This window comes from Haliaeetus leucocephalus, unplaced genomic scaffold (genome assembly GCF_000737465.1).
Source record: "Haliaeetus leucocephalus isolate CR32 unplaced genomic scaffold, Haliaeetus_leucocephalus-4.0 Scaffold2, whole genome shotgun sequence".
Lineage (NCBI taxonomy): Eukaryota > Metazoa > Chordata > Aves > Accipitriformes > Accipitridae > Haliaeetus > Haliaeetus leucocephalus.
In genome coordinates, this window is record NW_010972438.1 from 13,826,361 (window position 1) to 13,839,070 (window position 12,710).

The 12,710-nt window shown below is 47.5% G+C and overlaps 1 protein-coding gene and 1 long non-coding RNA gene across 3 annotated transcripts in view; one reads left to right on the top strand and one right to left on the bottom strand.

Annotated features, from left to right (window-relative positions):
• Positions 1-435: 435 nt before the first annotated feature.
• On the bottom strand, positions 436-11,645 carry GATA2 (GATA binding protein 2). 2 transcript variants are annotated; one of them, XM_010571959.1, is made up of 5 exons: positions 11,362-11,645; positions 9,990-10,589; positions 7,102-7,247; positions 3,927-4,052; positions 436-3,090 (listed from the first exon to the last, which is right to left on the bottom strand). In XM_010571959.1, exons 1-5 carry the CDS (start codon positions 11,588-11,590, stop codon positions 2,791-2,793), a joined length of 1,401 nt encoding a protein of 466 aa, XP_010570261.1. In that variant the 5' UTR covers positions 11,591-11,645; the 3' UTR covers positions 436-2,790. The 2 variants fall into 2 exon arrangements, with proteins under 2 accessions (XP_010570261.1, XP_010570269.1); XM_010571967.1 differs by having other exon boundaries at positions 2,357-3,082.
• The window catches only part of LOC104834542, a 10,726-nt gene continuing 9,408 nt past the window's right edge, over positions 11,393-12,710 (top strand). The window contains exon 1 of the long non-coding RNA XR_774637.1: positions 11,393-11,469. This is a non-coding gene — a long non-coding RNA (uncharacterized LOC104834542). The remainder of the gene's footprint in view (positions 11,470-12,710) is intronic.

A 12,710-nucleotide genomic window follows, 5' to 3' on the forward strand; every position in this document is an offset into this window, starting at 1 on the left:
GGCACCTGGCTGCTTTTCTGTTCACAGTGCTTTTTAAACTTGTTTTTAATTGAAAAGTATATTTCCCCAAACACTTTTGGAAAAACAACCCAAAAAACAACAACAACAAAAAAACAACAGAGAAACCGCAGTTCATCATCTGCAATGTGGCTGTTGCCTTAGATTTTAAACTGGTTTAGAAACTTTAGCGCACTTAACTGCGTGACCTCGTCACCCCAAAACAACACCGGAGAATGAGCTTTTGTACTTGTGCTTTTTATACTAAATCATTCACCAACCACTTTTTTTGTCCTGCCCTGGTAGGTTTTTGAAATATCAATAGACGGCTCTGCATAAAGTTTAAGCTAATAATTCTACTGGCAACAATGGCGACGATAATTTTTCCTCTCTCCCTATTAAAAGCAGCCTTTATGACATGAAGCTGGGTACAGGTACTTTCACAAAAAAGGTATTTTATTATTCTTAGCAATATTCACCTTGAAGGAATATGAGGAAAGCATACACTTTTTACAGACAATATATAAACATGTTGTACATAATTAACAATAACTTAGTTCACTAATCCAAAAATAAGCAAAATAAAAATTAAAATAAAAACAGAAAATACTGAAGGATTTTTTTATGCTGATACAAGTACAAAATAATTTAAATCTTGACTGCCGTTGTCTATGCTGCAGTGACTGACAATATATTGCACTTTGTCAACTGTATCAGTAATCCCTGTCTTCCACCCACATCCCTTTCCCGCCCCCCTGCCCAAATCCTACAGAAATTTGAGTTGGGTACAAATAATGTAGAACTGTACCATTGTAAAAGGTAAAAAGTGAAAAGGACCCAATTTTTTACCTCAGTAGATTAAAAATTCTTGTGATTTCTCCCAACCAATTTAGTTTCCCGTTTATTTCCACTTCTTTACAAAGTGCACCTATATGCCTACGCAGACCAGAAAAAGGAGGAAAGCAGGATTTTCATGGCTGCTTGGTTCTTAAATCATTATCAAATATTTGAATTACATGTTTAGGAAAAAAATTAACATACATCCATTTTTATTTGTTTCGTGTTTTCTTCTTTAAAGCAGGACTTTTGCAGTAAAGATACAATTGGCTTGATCCAAAACAAAAAAAAAAAAAGAAAAACCCCAACAACAAAAAAGTTAAAAATTTAAAAAAAAAAAAAAAAAAGCTTGTCACAGAGTTAAGCTTACGTGGTTTACATTATCAAACCCCTCTGTTCATTGGGGCATTTTCATCAGAAGTATAGCTAAATATGTACATTGTATGTTATACTGGAGCTTGTGTTCACGAGAGGCATCAGATCATAACAATCAATAGAATACACTTCACATTGGCAATAGCTTTGTTTTCGGTCTTTACGTACAATATGGTTTAATAATGGGAGATTTAAATTTTTTCTTTTTTTTTGTTTTTTTTTTCATATAAAATACGCTACGGAAAACGGACGTTCCCCTTAGAACGATGCTTTCCCTCGTCTCATCAGCTGTCGCTGTGTCTGGGATTTGACGGATGTGTGAAGCTCAAACTGATTGTCTCTCTCTTTCCCCTCTCCAGTGATCTCAACCTCATTTCTGCCCTTCCTCCCTGTGAAGTCCACCGGGGCCTGGATGCCTGAGACAGCACACACGCTGGCTGGCTGCGTGTGGACATGGTGGCCACACTGCCGTAAGTTTACCCAAGCAGCTAATCTGCATTTTTAAGCGACAGCTGCCAACACAACAGAACAAAATGCTTCAACCTCTAAAGTCTGTGAGTTGGATGTTTTTATGCCCTGTGATGGTGTTTGCTGTGCTAGAAGTTAGCTGCGACACAGTTTGGTAAATGCCTGTATCTCGCCCCTTGCTAGTGCAGGATTGCCTTCCCGAGAGTTTTTTCCCAACAGTTTGTCTGATCTAACTGTCCGTTTTGAGGAATAATAGGGTAGTTGGGAGGGGGGCTGTTTTTTAAATAAATCTTTCATGTTAGGGAAAAGAATGAAGAAATTGTGTCAAAATAATCACCATCTTGGGCACATTAAAACCCCATATTGCGGCTAAATTTTTGCTTTGTTCCCCCCCTAATCTTTTCCCCCTTCCCAGTAGATATTTTGGTATGAAAGATAGATGGAGCTAATCCAAGGGGGTTGCTGAATATGTTCCCCCCTCTCCCCCTTGTTTTGAAGGCAGGTTTTCTTACAGGGTAGCCATTGCAAACAACAGCACAAAAACATGCAGTCAGAGGGGTTGAGGCTTTTTGTGGAAAACAAGAGCAAAATAAATATGACTTTGTGTCTGTTTTCATTTTAAAAATTACATTTTTATAAATGTGTCCTTTTTTTTTTTCTTCTTCTCCTTTTTCCCCATCCCAAACAAAGTCTGCGATAGAAATCCAGCATGTCTGGCTTCCAGTGAGCCGATTCCATCCCGGGAGGCTGCTTATATCTCTTTACAATATTCACAGTAATAACAAAGAGAGAAAGGAAAGCCAGTTCCAAGCCTTTTCCTTCAGCTTCTGCCACCTTTTGCTTCCTGCTGGACCATTAAGTATCGAACAGGTGAGTTCTTTTTCCTTATACCTGAGGGGGCAAAGTGCATTACAGGCACCACTACACGTTTCTGCAGAAGACCCATCATTTGCAAGGTTTTAGTCCAGCATTAAGAGTTAAACCACATGGGAGCAAAGATCCCCTTTTGCCATCCCTACATTCTCCTCTTGGCAGAACGTTTTCTTACTTTGTGTCATCTTAGGCAAAGCCCCATGTTCTTAATCTCTGGGTGGGTCTCTTGGTCATCAGGTTTTATCCCATGGCTGTAACCATGCTGGATGGGTGTGGATGTCCAAATGAGATGCTGGAAGATGGGTGGATGGGGGTAGGTGTTGGTAGGATGTGTCCAGAGTGGCTGAAAGGTGGCAAATGCCCCATGGGTGCCATGTGGCTAGCAAGGGCAGCAGCGCTGAAGGGAGACGATTTCTCCTGCATGCACTTGGACAGTTCCTCAAAACACTCAGAGCCTTTCTTGCTTTTCTTTGATTTGTTGGACATTTTCCTATTCCTGGTCTGAATTCCTTCCTTTTTCATGGTCAGAGGCCTGTTCACCTGCAAGAAATGAGAAAATCAGGCTCATGCAGACAAAATGACCTTATTGTGCAAAAATGAAAATATTTGGACAGCCCCCATGTGTTTTTCCTGGATGGAGACCTTTTTCTAGCCAAAAAAAATGGTGTTTCTCTCTGCAGAATTTGTTTATATTGATTTGTTTAATAAAACCACACACACAAAAAAACCATAGACATGAAAAACAAATTGAACTGAATTTGGCAGCTGATGACTCTCTTTCCCGTAGGCTTACCCTCAGTCCTCATTCATTTCCTAATAGAAGAGATCAAACTAGGAGGCACACATTGACCCAAATTCAGTCCTAAGACATGAGCAATCTTGTACCAGTAACCTCTGTTACTTACAGTTTAAATAACGTTCCAATGTGTCAAGTGATTCCTGCTTAGGATTAATTTCTTAAAAAAAATTAATATAATAAAACAAAGCCTTAGATATAATTATTTTAAAAAAAAAATCAAAATGAAGATGCCTGATCAGGATTAATTCTTGCACAGAGACCGTTCCAAATGGCCTCTGTGTTTCTGGAGGGAAACAGCACGCAAAACACACTTAGATAAAACCAACTGTGGTAGCTCTATTTTGCCTGATTTGCCCAAGCGTTAGAAGCCAAGCTAATACATTGTAATGTCACTGAACTTAGCATCACTATGCTGACAAAGAACGGCTGTCACTTCCCAGGGGAACCTTAGAGACGGGGGAAGGAATAAAACAACAACCAAAACCCTGAAACCAATAAAAGCCTAGTGTACACCATGCAGTTAAGACATCAATCCCAGCTAGGCAAGCAGCGACACATGAGATGAGTAAATACTCACGTTGTGCAATTTGTAGTAGAGTCCGCAGGCATTACAAACTGGGTCCCCGTTTGCATTACGTCGCCATAAGGTCGTGGTGGTTGTCTGACAGTTGGCACAACAAGTCCCTGCTCTCCTAGCCGCTGACTAACCAAAAGAAAAAGAAAATTAAAAATGTATCGGCAGGAGGAGGGAGATCATGAGAAAGGTCAAGTTGGACTCAGTATTTAGGTTGGGTAGAATGAATTACTACAATTTTCACAGAGCATCAGGGCTGAAGGGAAGCTCCTGTCAGTTTTACATTTTGCGGCCGTTAGGTTTTTGTTTGAATTCAAGTATTCTCCTATGCGGACTGCAGCTTCAAGCCCCATGGCACTGCGTGTGCAGGGGAAGTAAGGAGAGAAACAATGCATCTCTAACTCCACAAACAAAAATTTTAGAGGGGGAAACATCATCCGATTTGTTCAGGTTTTTCCTTTGCAGGATTCTAGAATGCATCATGAAAATGCATTTGCCTTCTTTTTTTTTAAGTGACTGATTTAGTTTGTGCCAATGTTGGGACTGGGTTTGAAAAGAGGGAATGATCTTCAAGAATGTGATTTTTACCCCTACTCTGGCCCTTTAAAGATGGACACAAAAGAAAACCAACTGCATTACTTAACTGGGTGCAGTATTTATCAGAGCCATCACTGAAAAATCAGTTTCCATTTACAAGTGAAAGGGAGAAAACAAAACCGGCTCCAACTTTCTTTAAATATTTAGCAAACCAAATTTCATGCCTTGCAGCAATGATTCCGCTGACCCGTCTGTGTCTGCTGCCTCTGTCCCTACTCAGTTCCTTGGCTGACAAGCCCTCAAACAACTGTCTTAAAAAAAAAACAAAACCAAAAAAAACCAAAAAAAAACAACAACCCAACAAAAAATCCACCACCCTTTCCTAAAACTATTGTTCTGCTGAAACCAAGGTGGGGGGAAAGAAAAATGCCCAAACATTCACCCACCTCCCAAAACAAGAACAGGAAAAGTAGAACAGCAGGCAGCCAGTAATTTCTGGATGGACCCTTGTCTAGCAGACCCCACAATAATACATTCTTTGTGCAAGCATGGTATCGTATAAAGTGTTATGGACGGACTAATTGCACCCCATATTTGGGGAAATAATTTTGCCTTAGAAAGCTTCAGCCCTGCCTCTGGAAGTGGTCAAAATACTGTCCATTTTGTGCAATTGGATTAATGCTGAGGACTCAGTATTTTCTTTTCTTAAATTAGCAGAGTTTACTTTCTAATGCATATCAGTCGTGGTAATTTCCCCGGGGCCTTGGTCCCTGGATATTTTTGCTATTAGCCACCGAGAGCCATAGGGTGAAGCAGCAGCGAAGCTCACGTTAATGTGCGGGGCATCTCCGTGAGCAGAGAGCAGAGTCCCGGAGCGGTGGGTTTCCCAGACAAGAACTTTGTGCGCTTCCCTGCCTGCCGGCTCTGCTGGGGAGCTGGCGCCGCTCGAAGCACAGACCAACCCGCCTCGCAAGAGGAGCACCGGGTTCTGTTCTCACTTGCTCCTGATTTACACCATGGTCCTCTGTAACTTTCCCAAAGATGATGGACGGCTCAGCAGCTTAAGGCAAGAATCAGGCCCTTGGAGACTCATATATTTAAGTCCCTTACTCGCCTGTGAGAACAGGCCAAAGGCAGAAAAAGGGGGTACCCCCTACTGCAAGTACACTCATGCAACCCAAACACAATTAATGCCAGACGTCCAAACACTGACATTATTAATATGATCACTTTGCTATTGCATGTCAGATGAACAAATTCCCAAAGATGGCCATCTCCTCTCCCCCGCAAACAAGCAAACTACAGTGGAAAAAGGGGCAATAAACAAAGCTGTAAATCAATTAAAACAAAACAAAACATTAAAACAACTACACTAAAAGAAAACCTCTCTAGTGCCCCCCAAAACCCCTCGCAGTGAGCTAAGTATAACAGTCTCCCAACACACTGGAAGGTGGAGATCTATGTTTGCATATCTGAGATGGCTTACTGATACTCAACTATGCTGCTTAACTCCATGGCCTGTCCCATTCAGACTGGAAAGCACTTGAGCCTGAGAGACGATAATGTTACACTGTTGTCTTAACATTTTTCTATATGTCAGTCACTTTAGAAGGCAAGTCATTAAGAAGCTTGCATAGTTGAAATTCTGACTCACGACAGAAATCTTCTGTATCCCATCCCAGTGTTAGAGCAGTAATGCCAATTTTCTGCTCTCCAAACCTCATTGAAACGTGCCCACGAATAGCTAAGAGACTTAGGCACCATAAATCACAAAGCTTCAAAAAATATATTTATTATTCTTAGCATTTTACGCATTATTTGTGGAGTAGAGTGTATTAGAAATTTCAAAACAGCAAGCATGACTGGCAAGGCTTGCCTATAGAAACTCTCTAAAGCTTTTAGAGTCAGGAAACAGATACACAAAGTTTCCTTATCTTTAACGTACAGATATCCGGATAGGAAACTACTACCAGGAGCTTAGAAAGGACATTTTTTTTAAATCACTCAAATGAAAATACAAAGTATAGGTGACTCCATGGAAAAATAATAGGATTTTTTTTTTTTTTAAACAGTAGGGGATTGTCTGGGGAGGGAACCAATATTAATATTGCCAGAGAATATAAGAGTGAAAATTACTTCATGGCTTTTATACAAATAATTATTGAGTAGGGAGCAGTAGCTTTGACTCATCTGATTTGTTTTGCTTTTTGGAGCTGAAACTTTTTTTTAGTACACGGTGGAGGACATTCACGCTCATAACCCTTTCGATCCCAGTATGCGCCCAACACGTCCCAAGAGGCCAAATAAAGGAGGAATTAAATTAAAAGCTGTCAACCGAGGATGAACGGGGAGACGGATACACGATATCCCGCATCTATTGTGAGCGGCAGGGGGGCTCGGGACAGAGGCGCGTGAGGCGGCCGCGGCGGCGCAGTGGTCTGTGCCGGGATGCCGGGGTTGGGGGTGGAGGGGGGGAGATCTGCCCCGAGGCACGGCAGTGACCTCGACGTGACTGACCCCCATGTACAGTACAGCTCGGCTCTGGGCAGGGGCTGAGCAGAGATGAGACACGTTTGACTGGTGCCTGCGTGTGGTCCCTGCACCTAATTTATCCCCAAACCCAGGAGAAACAGACACCTACCAGCCTTCGCTTAGGTTTAATGAGAGGTCGGTTTTGACCATTCATTTTGTGGTAGAGCCCGCAGGCGTTACACAGGTAATGCCCGGTGCCGTCTCTTCTCCAGAGAGGGGTAGCAGTTGCTCCACAGTTCACACACTCTCTGCCTTCTAAATGGAAACACGAAGAAACCGGATTTCTTTCTTTAAAAACAAATTCACAAAAGCTTTTTGCATTGTCCTTTAGGCATTTTCCAGAAGTCAAAACAGTGTGTTAATTCAAGCACAATCAGACAGCAGTGACATCTACAGCACATGCAGCAAGGAGCTGTGTTTCGAGAACGCCCAGACTCCAGCGAGTATTTTATGTCATGATCAGAAATAGGCAGCTCTCTCTGCAAGGTGAGAAAGAGTGACACTCTTATTGTGTCAGATGGAAGTTATCGTTTCAGTAACGAGAACTCCCTTAATCTGCGCTGGGCACCGCTCCCCTCTCGTATCTATTGCACTCGGATGGTTAGATCCTGTGTTCTCCTGACACAAATACACACATACACGCGTACAGAAACACACACACCTGCAAACACACAACATGTAAAAGAGAGAGTCAAAGGAAGAGGTTTTCTAGAATTAAATCTAAGCAAAAAGACCTCCCGTTCTCTGCTTTCCTTTTTGTTGCAAATGCCACGGGATGAGAAAGTAAAGCTGAGCAGTCTGGGAATAGATACAGAATGCCAAAGGCTCAGTTATGATTTTTGTTCTAAAGGCAGAAAAAACGCTGCTAATGCTGATCTTAGAGAAAGTTCAGTTTCAGCAAGCACTCTGGAAATTACTGTTAAAAACAGGCTTTGAGTTCTTTTCTGTTTCTGTGATTTTTCAGTAATACAGTTTGGATTTAGTAGGGAGCAGTTTACCTTATTACTGCTTCATTATTAGTTTAGTAGCACAACGTGGGAAACACGGCATTGTAGAATGTCTCTGTTAAAACCCAGCATGTAACTCCTAGATATCTGTTTCTGCCTCAGAAAGCTCTCTGCTAAAAGTTCATTTGCCTCTGATGGTTCGAGGGCAGGTCTGCTTAATATAGAAATCTCTCTTAATATAGTTTATGCAAATCCTACAGTATTTAACTGGAGAGGAAATTCTTTTTGCTAATAACTGAAGCAGGCCATGTTGAGTTCAGCGGGGCTTGTGTCTCCTTTAATCTAGGGAGTGGGTGGCTTTTAAACAACACAGTCTAGAGTGAAAAATGAGGGGAGCTCTGCGGCGCTGCATTTGTAGCTTTTGTCCCTCCTAGGGCAGGAAGCTGCAGGAGTCGTCGTGTCGTGAGTCTTAGTTTTCCTACAAAAACACTGAGTGGTCACGAACTTTCCCCAGTTCCTTGCACAGGGGGCTCCCTTACAGAAAAAAAAAAACCCAACACCCAACCGTAAAACAAAACAAAAAAGCTCCTTACTTCCCCCATCTAATAAAATCATCGGCAACTACAGGACAAAAATAAAAAGCTGCTCAAGATCCCTTTATCTTCAGATACCTGGGTCTTGAATCTGTTTCCCCAAACTCGGGGGGCTCGAGCTGCTAATTGCCTTTACTTTCTACTCTTTGCACTACTAAAAAATACATATACATAGTAGCAACTAAATTTAAATAACGGGAGAGGGAGTGTTTTTTTCCCTTCAGAGGAGCCATTTGAAAAAGAGCCGATGAGCTTGAAAAGTAGCTGATATTTTTGTTGCAAAACTCTTAAGAGATCACATTTCTAAATTATTGTCTGCTTTAAAAATAAATACATGTAGTGTATTCATAAGCATATATGTGCAATGATATATAAGAATACACACCGCATGCATATATAGCCATTTATTTTTAAAGGGCTATCTAAATTCAGTCCCAATATACTGTAATTCATCTCCTTCCATTGCTGAGGATGTTAAGCCAGGAAGGTTAGTTAGAATTACACAAATTGTCTTAATTTGTCTGTCTAGTTGTACAACTAATGTCATTTCAAAGTGGGATCAAAACTTCACCCATCACCTAATTTGCTGATTTAGGACTGCTCTTTCGGGAAGAAATGCAAGGAGGGGTTGTGAACACGGGAAAGGTCTGCAGTCTGTCGTTTGGAAGCAGAGATATGTCTGGTTCGGAGTGGGGGGGGGAGGGAGTATTTTCTAGTTAAAAGTTAGGCTGGAGTAAGTTAGCGATGACTGGACACCTTAGTCTTTCGCACTGGTATGTAAACTATATTTGAACTTTTGCTCCTGTAAAACGCGAAGGAAATAAGGCCCTCTGCGACTTGAAGCAGACTGGCCGGGTAAGTTTCGCTTTCATCCTGCACTGGGGCCTTGGTTCGTATTAATGAAGAGACGTAGAAATTATTGAGGGAGAAATACCTATCACTAGGAAGTCCCCACGTGTAATCCGTGGGGGTTTGGCTGGCTTGGGGGAGCAGGGTCGGGCCTGAGCCCCTTGGGTGGCTGAGGCCAGCTTTTCTCCGAGGGAAACGGTTTTTTCTCCTACAAATCCCTCTTTGTACAACTCGATCTGCCAGCTCACACTGCACCGGTCCCCATGTCCCTCGGCGCCATCTGAGCGCCCCAGGGCCGGTGGCTCAGCGGCCGCTACGGATGCATTGCCACCCACAGAAGCCTGGTACAAGCTCCATCTCCTAGATTAAAAACCCAGAAAAGCGGGACCAGGCAGCCACCTGCCCCTCTGTCCCCAAGAGAGCCGACACAAGCACCCAGCCTCGCAGCAGCCTGCAACCTCACCCAACAGCCAGCGAAGCCACCCCCCCACGACACACACACGCTCCCCCCACCACCCCCCCGGGCAGCACGGCTGTCACCTCGGCCCTTCCACCGCAGGGGGTACAGCTGGTGCGTGACGGGGCAGGCCATGGGCTGCAACACTTACCCGAACAGGATCTGGCCTTGCTTCGCGGCTTGGGGGTGAAGCTGGACGCGGGGCCCCCCAGGAAGCTGCCAGGGTGGAAGAGGCTGCTGCTGTAGTCGTGGGCGGCCGGCACGTAGGAAGGGTAGGTGGGGATGGGGTGGTGGGTGGAGGGCTGGGCCCCCATGCTGGTGAGGCTGCTCCTGAGCGGGCTGGCGCTCTCCATCTTCATCCCCTCCGACAGCGACACTTGGTACTTGATGCTGTCTTTGTCCTCCTGCCGGGCCCCGGCGGAGGACGAAGGGGAGGCGGCGCTGGTGGAGTTGGGGTCCGGGGACACTTCCTTGGGAGGGGTTGGGGGGAAGCCGAAGAGGTGGGAGCCGGAGTGCGAGGCCGGGGTGAGCGAAGACACCGAGGCGGTGCTGGACGTGCTGCTGCCTGGGTACACCGAGATGGCCCCGGGCGCTCCGGCCGCCGAGGGGTGCAGGGGTGTCTTGGTGAAGGGGTTGACGGTCCAGGGGTTGTGGTGATGGGCAGACAGTGCCGCCTTGCTGCTGTCCAGCCAAGGGATCCCGGGGCTGTGGATAAGATGAGGCCGGCACATTTGACTCCCGGTCAGGCGGGCTGTAGGAACACAAGAGCGGTTGGGATCAGCACGGGGCAGCTCAGCCCGGAGCGGCTCAGCCCGGAGCGGCTCTGGGAGGTCCCCCAGCTCCCGGGGCCGGCAGCTCCCCAGCCCGCAGGCAGCCGGAGGGGAGCCGGGCATGGGGAGAGGTTTCACAACCCGGAGAAGAGCAGCCAGACTGGCGCGCCGGCCCCTTCGCCCTGTCCCCTCCGAGGGAAGTAAACCAGCCAGCCCAGCGAGAAAGAGCGATGGGCAGCAGGAGGGGGACCCCAGGCAGCCGGGGCAGGAGTAGAGGCACCCCCTTTCCTCCCGCCCCACCCCTGCGAGGAGGCAGCAAACCCCTTTCTGCTCTGTGTCCCGAGCTGCTGCAGCGCGCTCTCTCCGGCTCCTAAAAACACCCCCAAATAAAATCCATCGCCGATTTGAATCGGTTTGTATTTCGCATCCGGGAAGTAGCCGTGTCTGCGAAGTTTTAGCCTGTGCGCACACTATTTCCCCTTCCTCTCTCACCTCCCCCCCTTTTCTTTCCCTCCCCTCCGCCGGTCCTTGGTTATCTCTAGGGTTAAAATCCACCCCTGCTTCCCTTTCTATCCTGTTTTCTTAGATCTCCTTTCCCCCCGGCTCCTACACACCGAGGCGGCCCCCGAGTGAAGCTCCTCGCCTCCACGTAGGACACCCGCCGGCCCGCACGGAGGGGCCCGGGGAGCGCAGGCGGAGGCGGGCGGGGAAGGGGCCGGGGGGTGCAAAGGAGAGCAGCGGGTGCCCATTTACCGTGTGCCTGGCTGTAGGAGACCCTGGCCCGGGCATGGGCGGAATTGGCGTAGTAGGGGTTGCCCTGGGAGTCCAGGTGGTTGAAGAAGACGTCGACTTCATCCGGAGGTAGGAGCTGCGCTGGTTCCATGTAGTTGTGAGCCAGTCCGGGATGGTGGCTCTCGGGGTGCTGCCCGTTGAGCACGGCGTGGTGGGCCATCCAGCGAGGCTGGTCCGTGGCCACCTCCATGGCCTCGGGCCTCCCCTCCCACCCACCCCCGGGCCAGGAGCAAGCGGCGCTCGGTGGGGGGGGGGGGGGCCCGCTGCTGCTGCTCGGGGGGTGGCTTTTGGCGCTGCCGGTGGGTTTTAGGAGATGGGGTGGCTTTTCTTAGAAAGAAAACCGCCGGGTGATTGGAGTGCGCCCTCGGAAGGGTGGGGGAGGACCCCCGAAGTCAGCGTGTCCCTCTATCAACAGGCGGGTGGCAGAGGCAGGTCCGGGGAAGGGCCGGGGCAGCACCTGTAGGGAGAGACGGGCAGGTTAGCGGCTCGGCAGCCCCGGGGTGCGCTGCCCGCCGGGCCGGCTCCCGACCGGCTTGTTTTCCCAGCGGTAGATGGATGGGGAGGGGGAAGCAGAGCCCCTCCCCCCCTCCAAAAAGATCCTCTCCCCCAAAGTCCTCGCCTTGCGCCCTCCCTGCTCATTGCCCCACAAAATAAACAGAGATCCCATTTCAAACTCTTTACAAAAAAAAAAAGACAAAAAGCTTCCTTCCCCCCCCCCCCCGGCTCTCGCTACAAACGTCAACAGGAGTTTTTCCAGCTGGCTTCAAAACTGGAGTAAAAAAGGAAGAACGGCAGATCTAATATAGCGTAGTTTTAGCAAGAACTCCGACTGACACAAAAGGAAAAGGAGGGGGAGAAAGGGGGGGGGAAGAGAAGGAAAAGAGGAGGGAGAAGGGTGTCTAGCGAAAGCAGCGAGTGCGCCCTGGCAGCGGCGCGGCGGCCCCCCCCCGCGCCCCACACTTACCCGGCGCGGGAGGCAGGGTGCCTCCGCGGGGTGGGTGGTGATGGATGCCTGCTTGGAGGATGCGAGTGCCGCAAAGAGGGGGAGAAAGGAGGGGGAAAAGAAAAAAAAAACCAAACCAACCAACAACCAAAACCAACAAGAAAAAAAAAAAAAGGCGAGGAGGGAGAGGGGGGGAAAGGCAGCGGGAGCGCGGGAGGAGGAGAGCAGGCTGGATGGAGGGTGTTACTCAGATGGCAAAGCCGCGGCTCTGGCCGGCTCGGTCCCATCCCCGCGCATCCTATATGAGCGCTGGCGCCAGCTGGCCGCGGCGCCGCAGACGGGCCGGGGCGCGCAGGGCCGGCGGCCG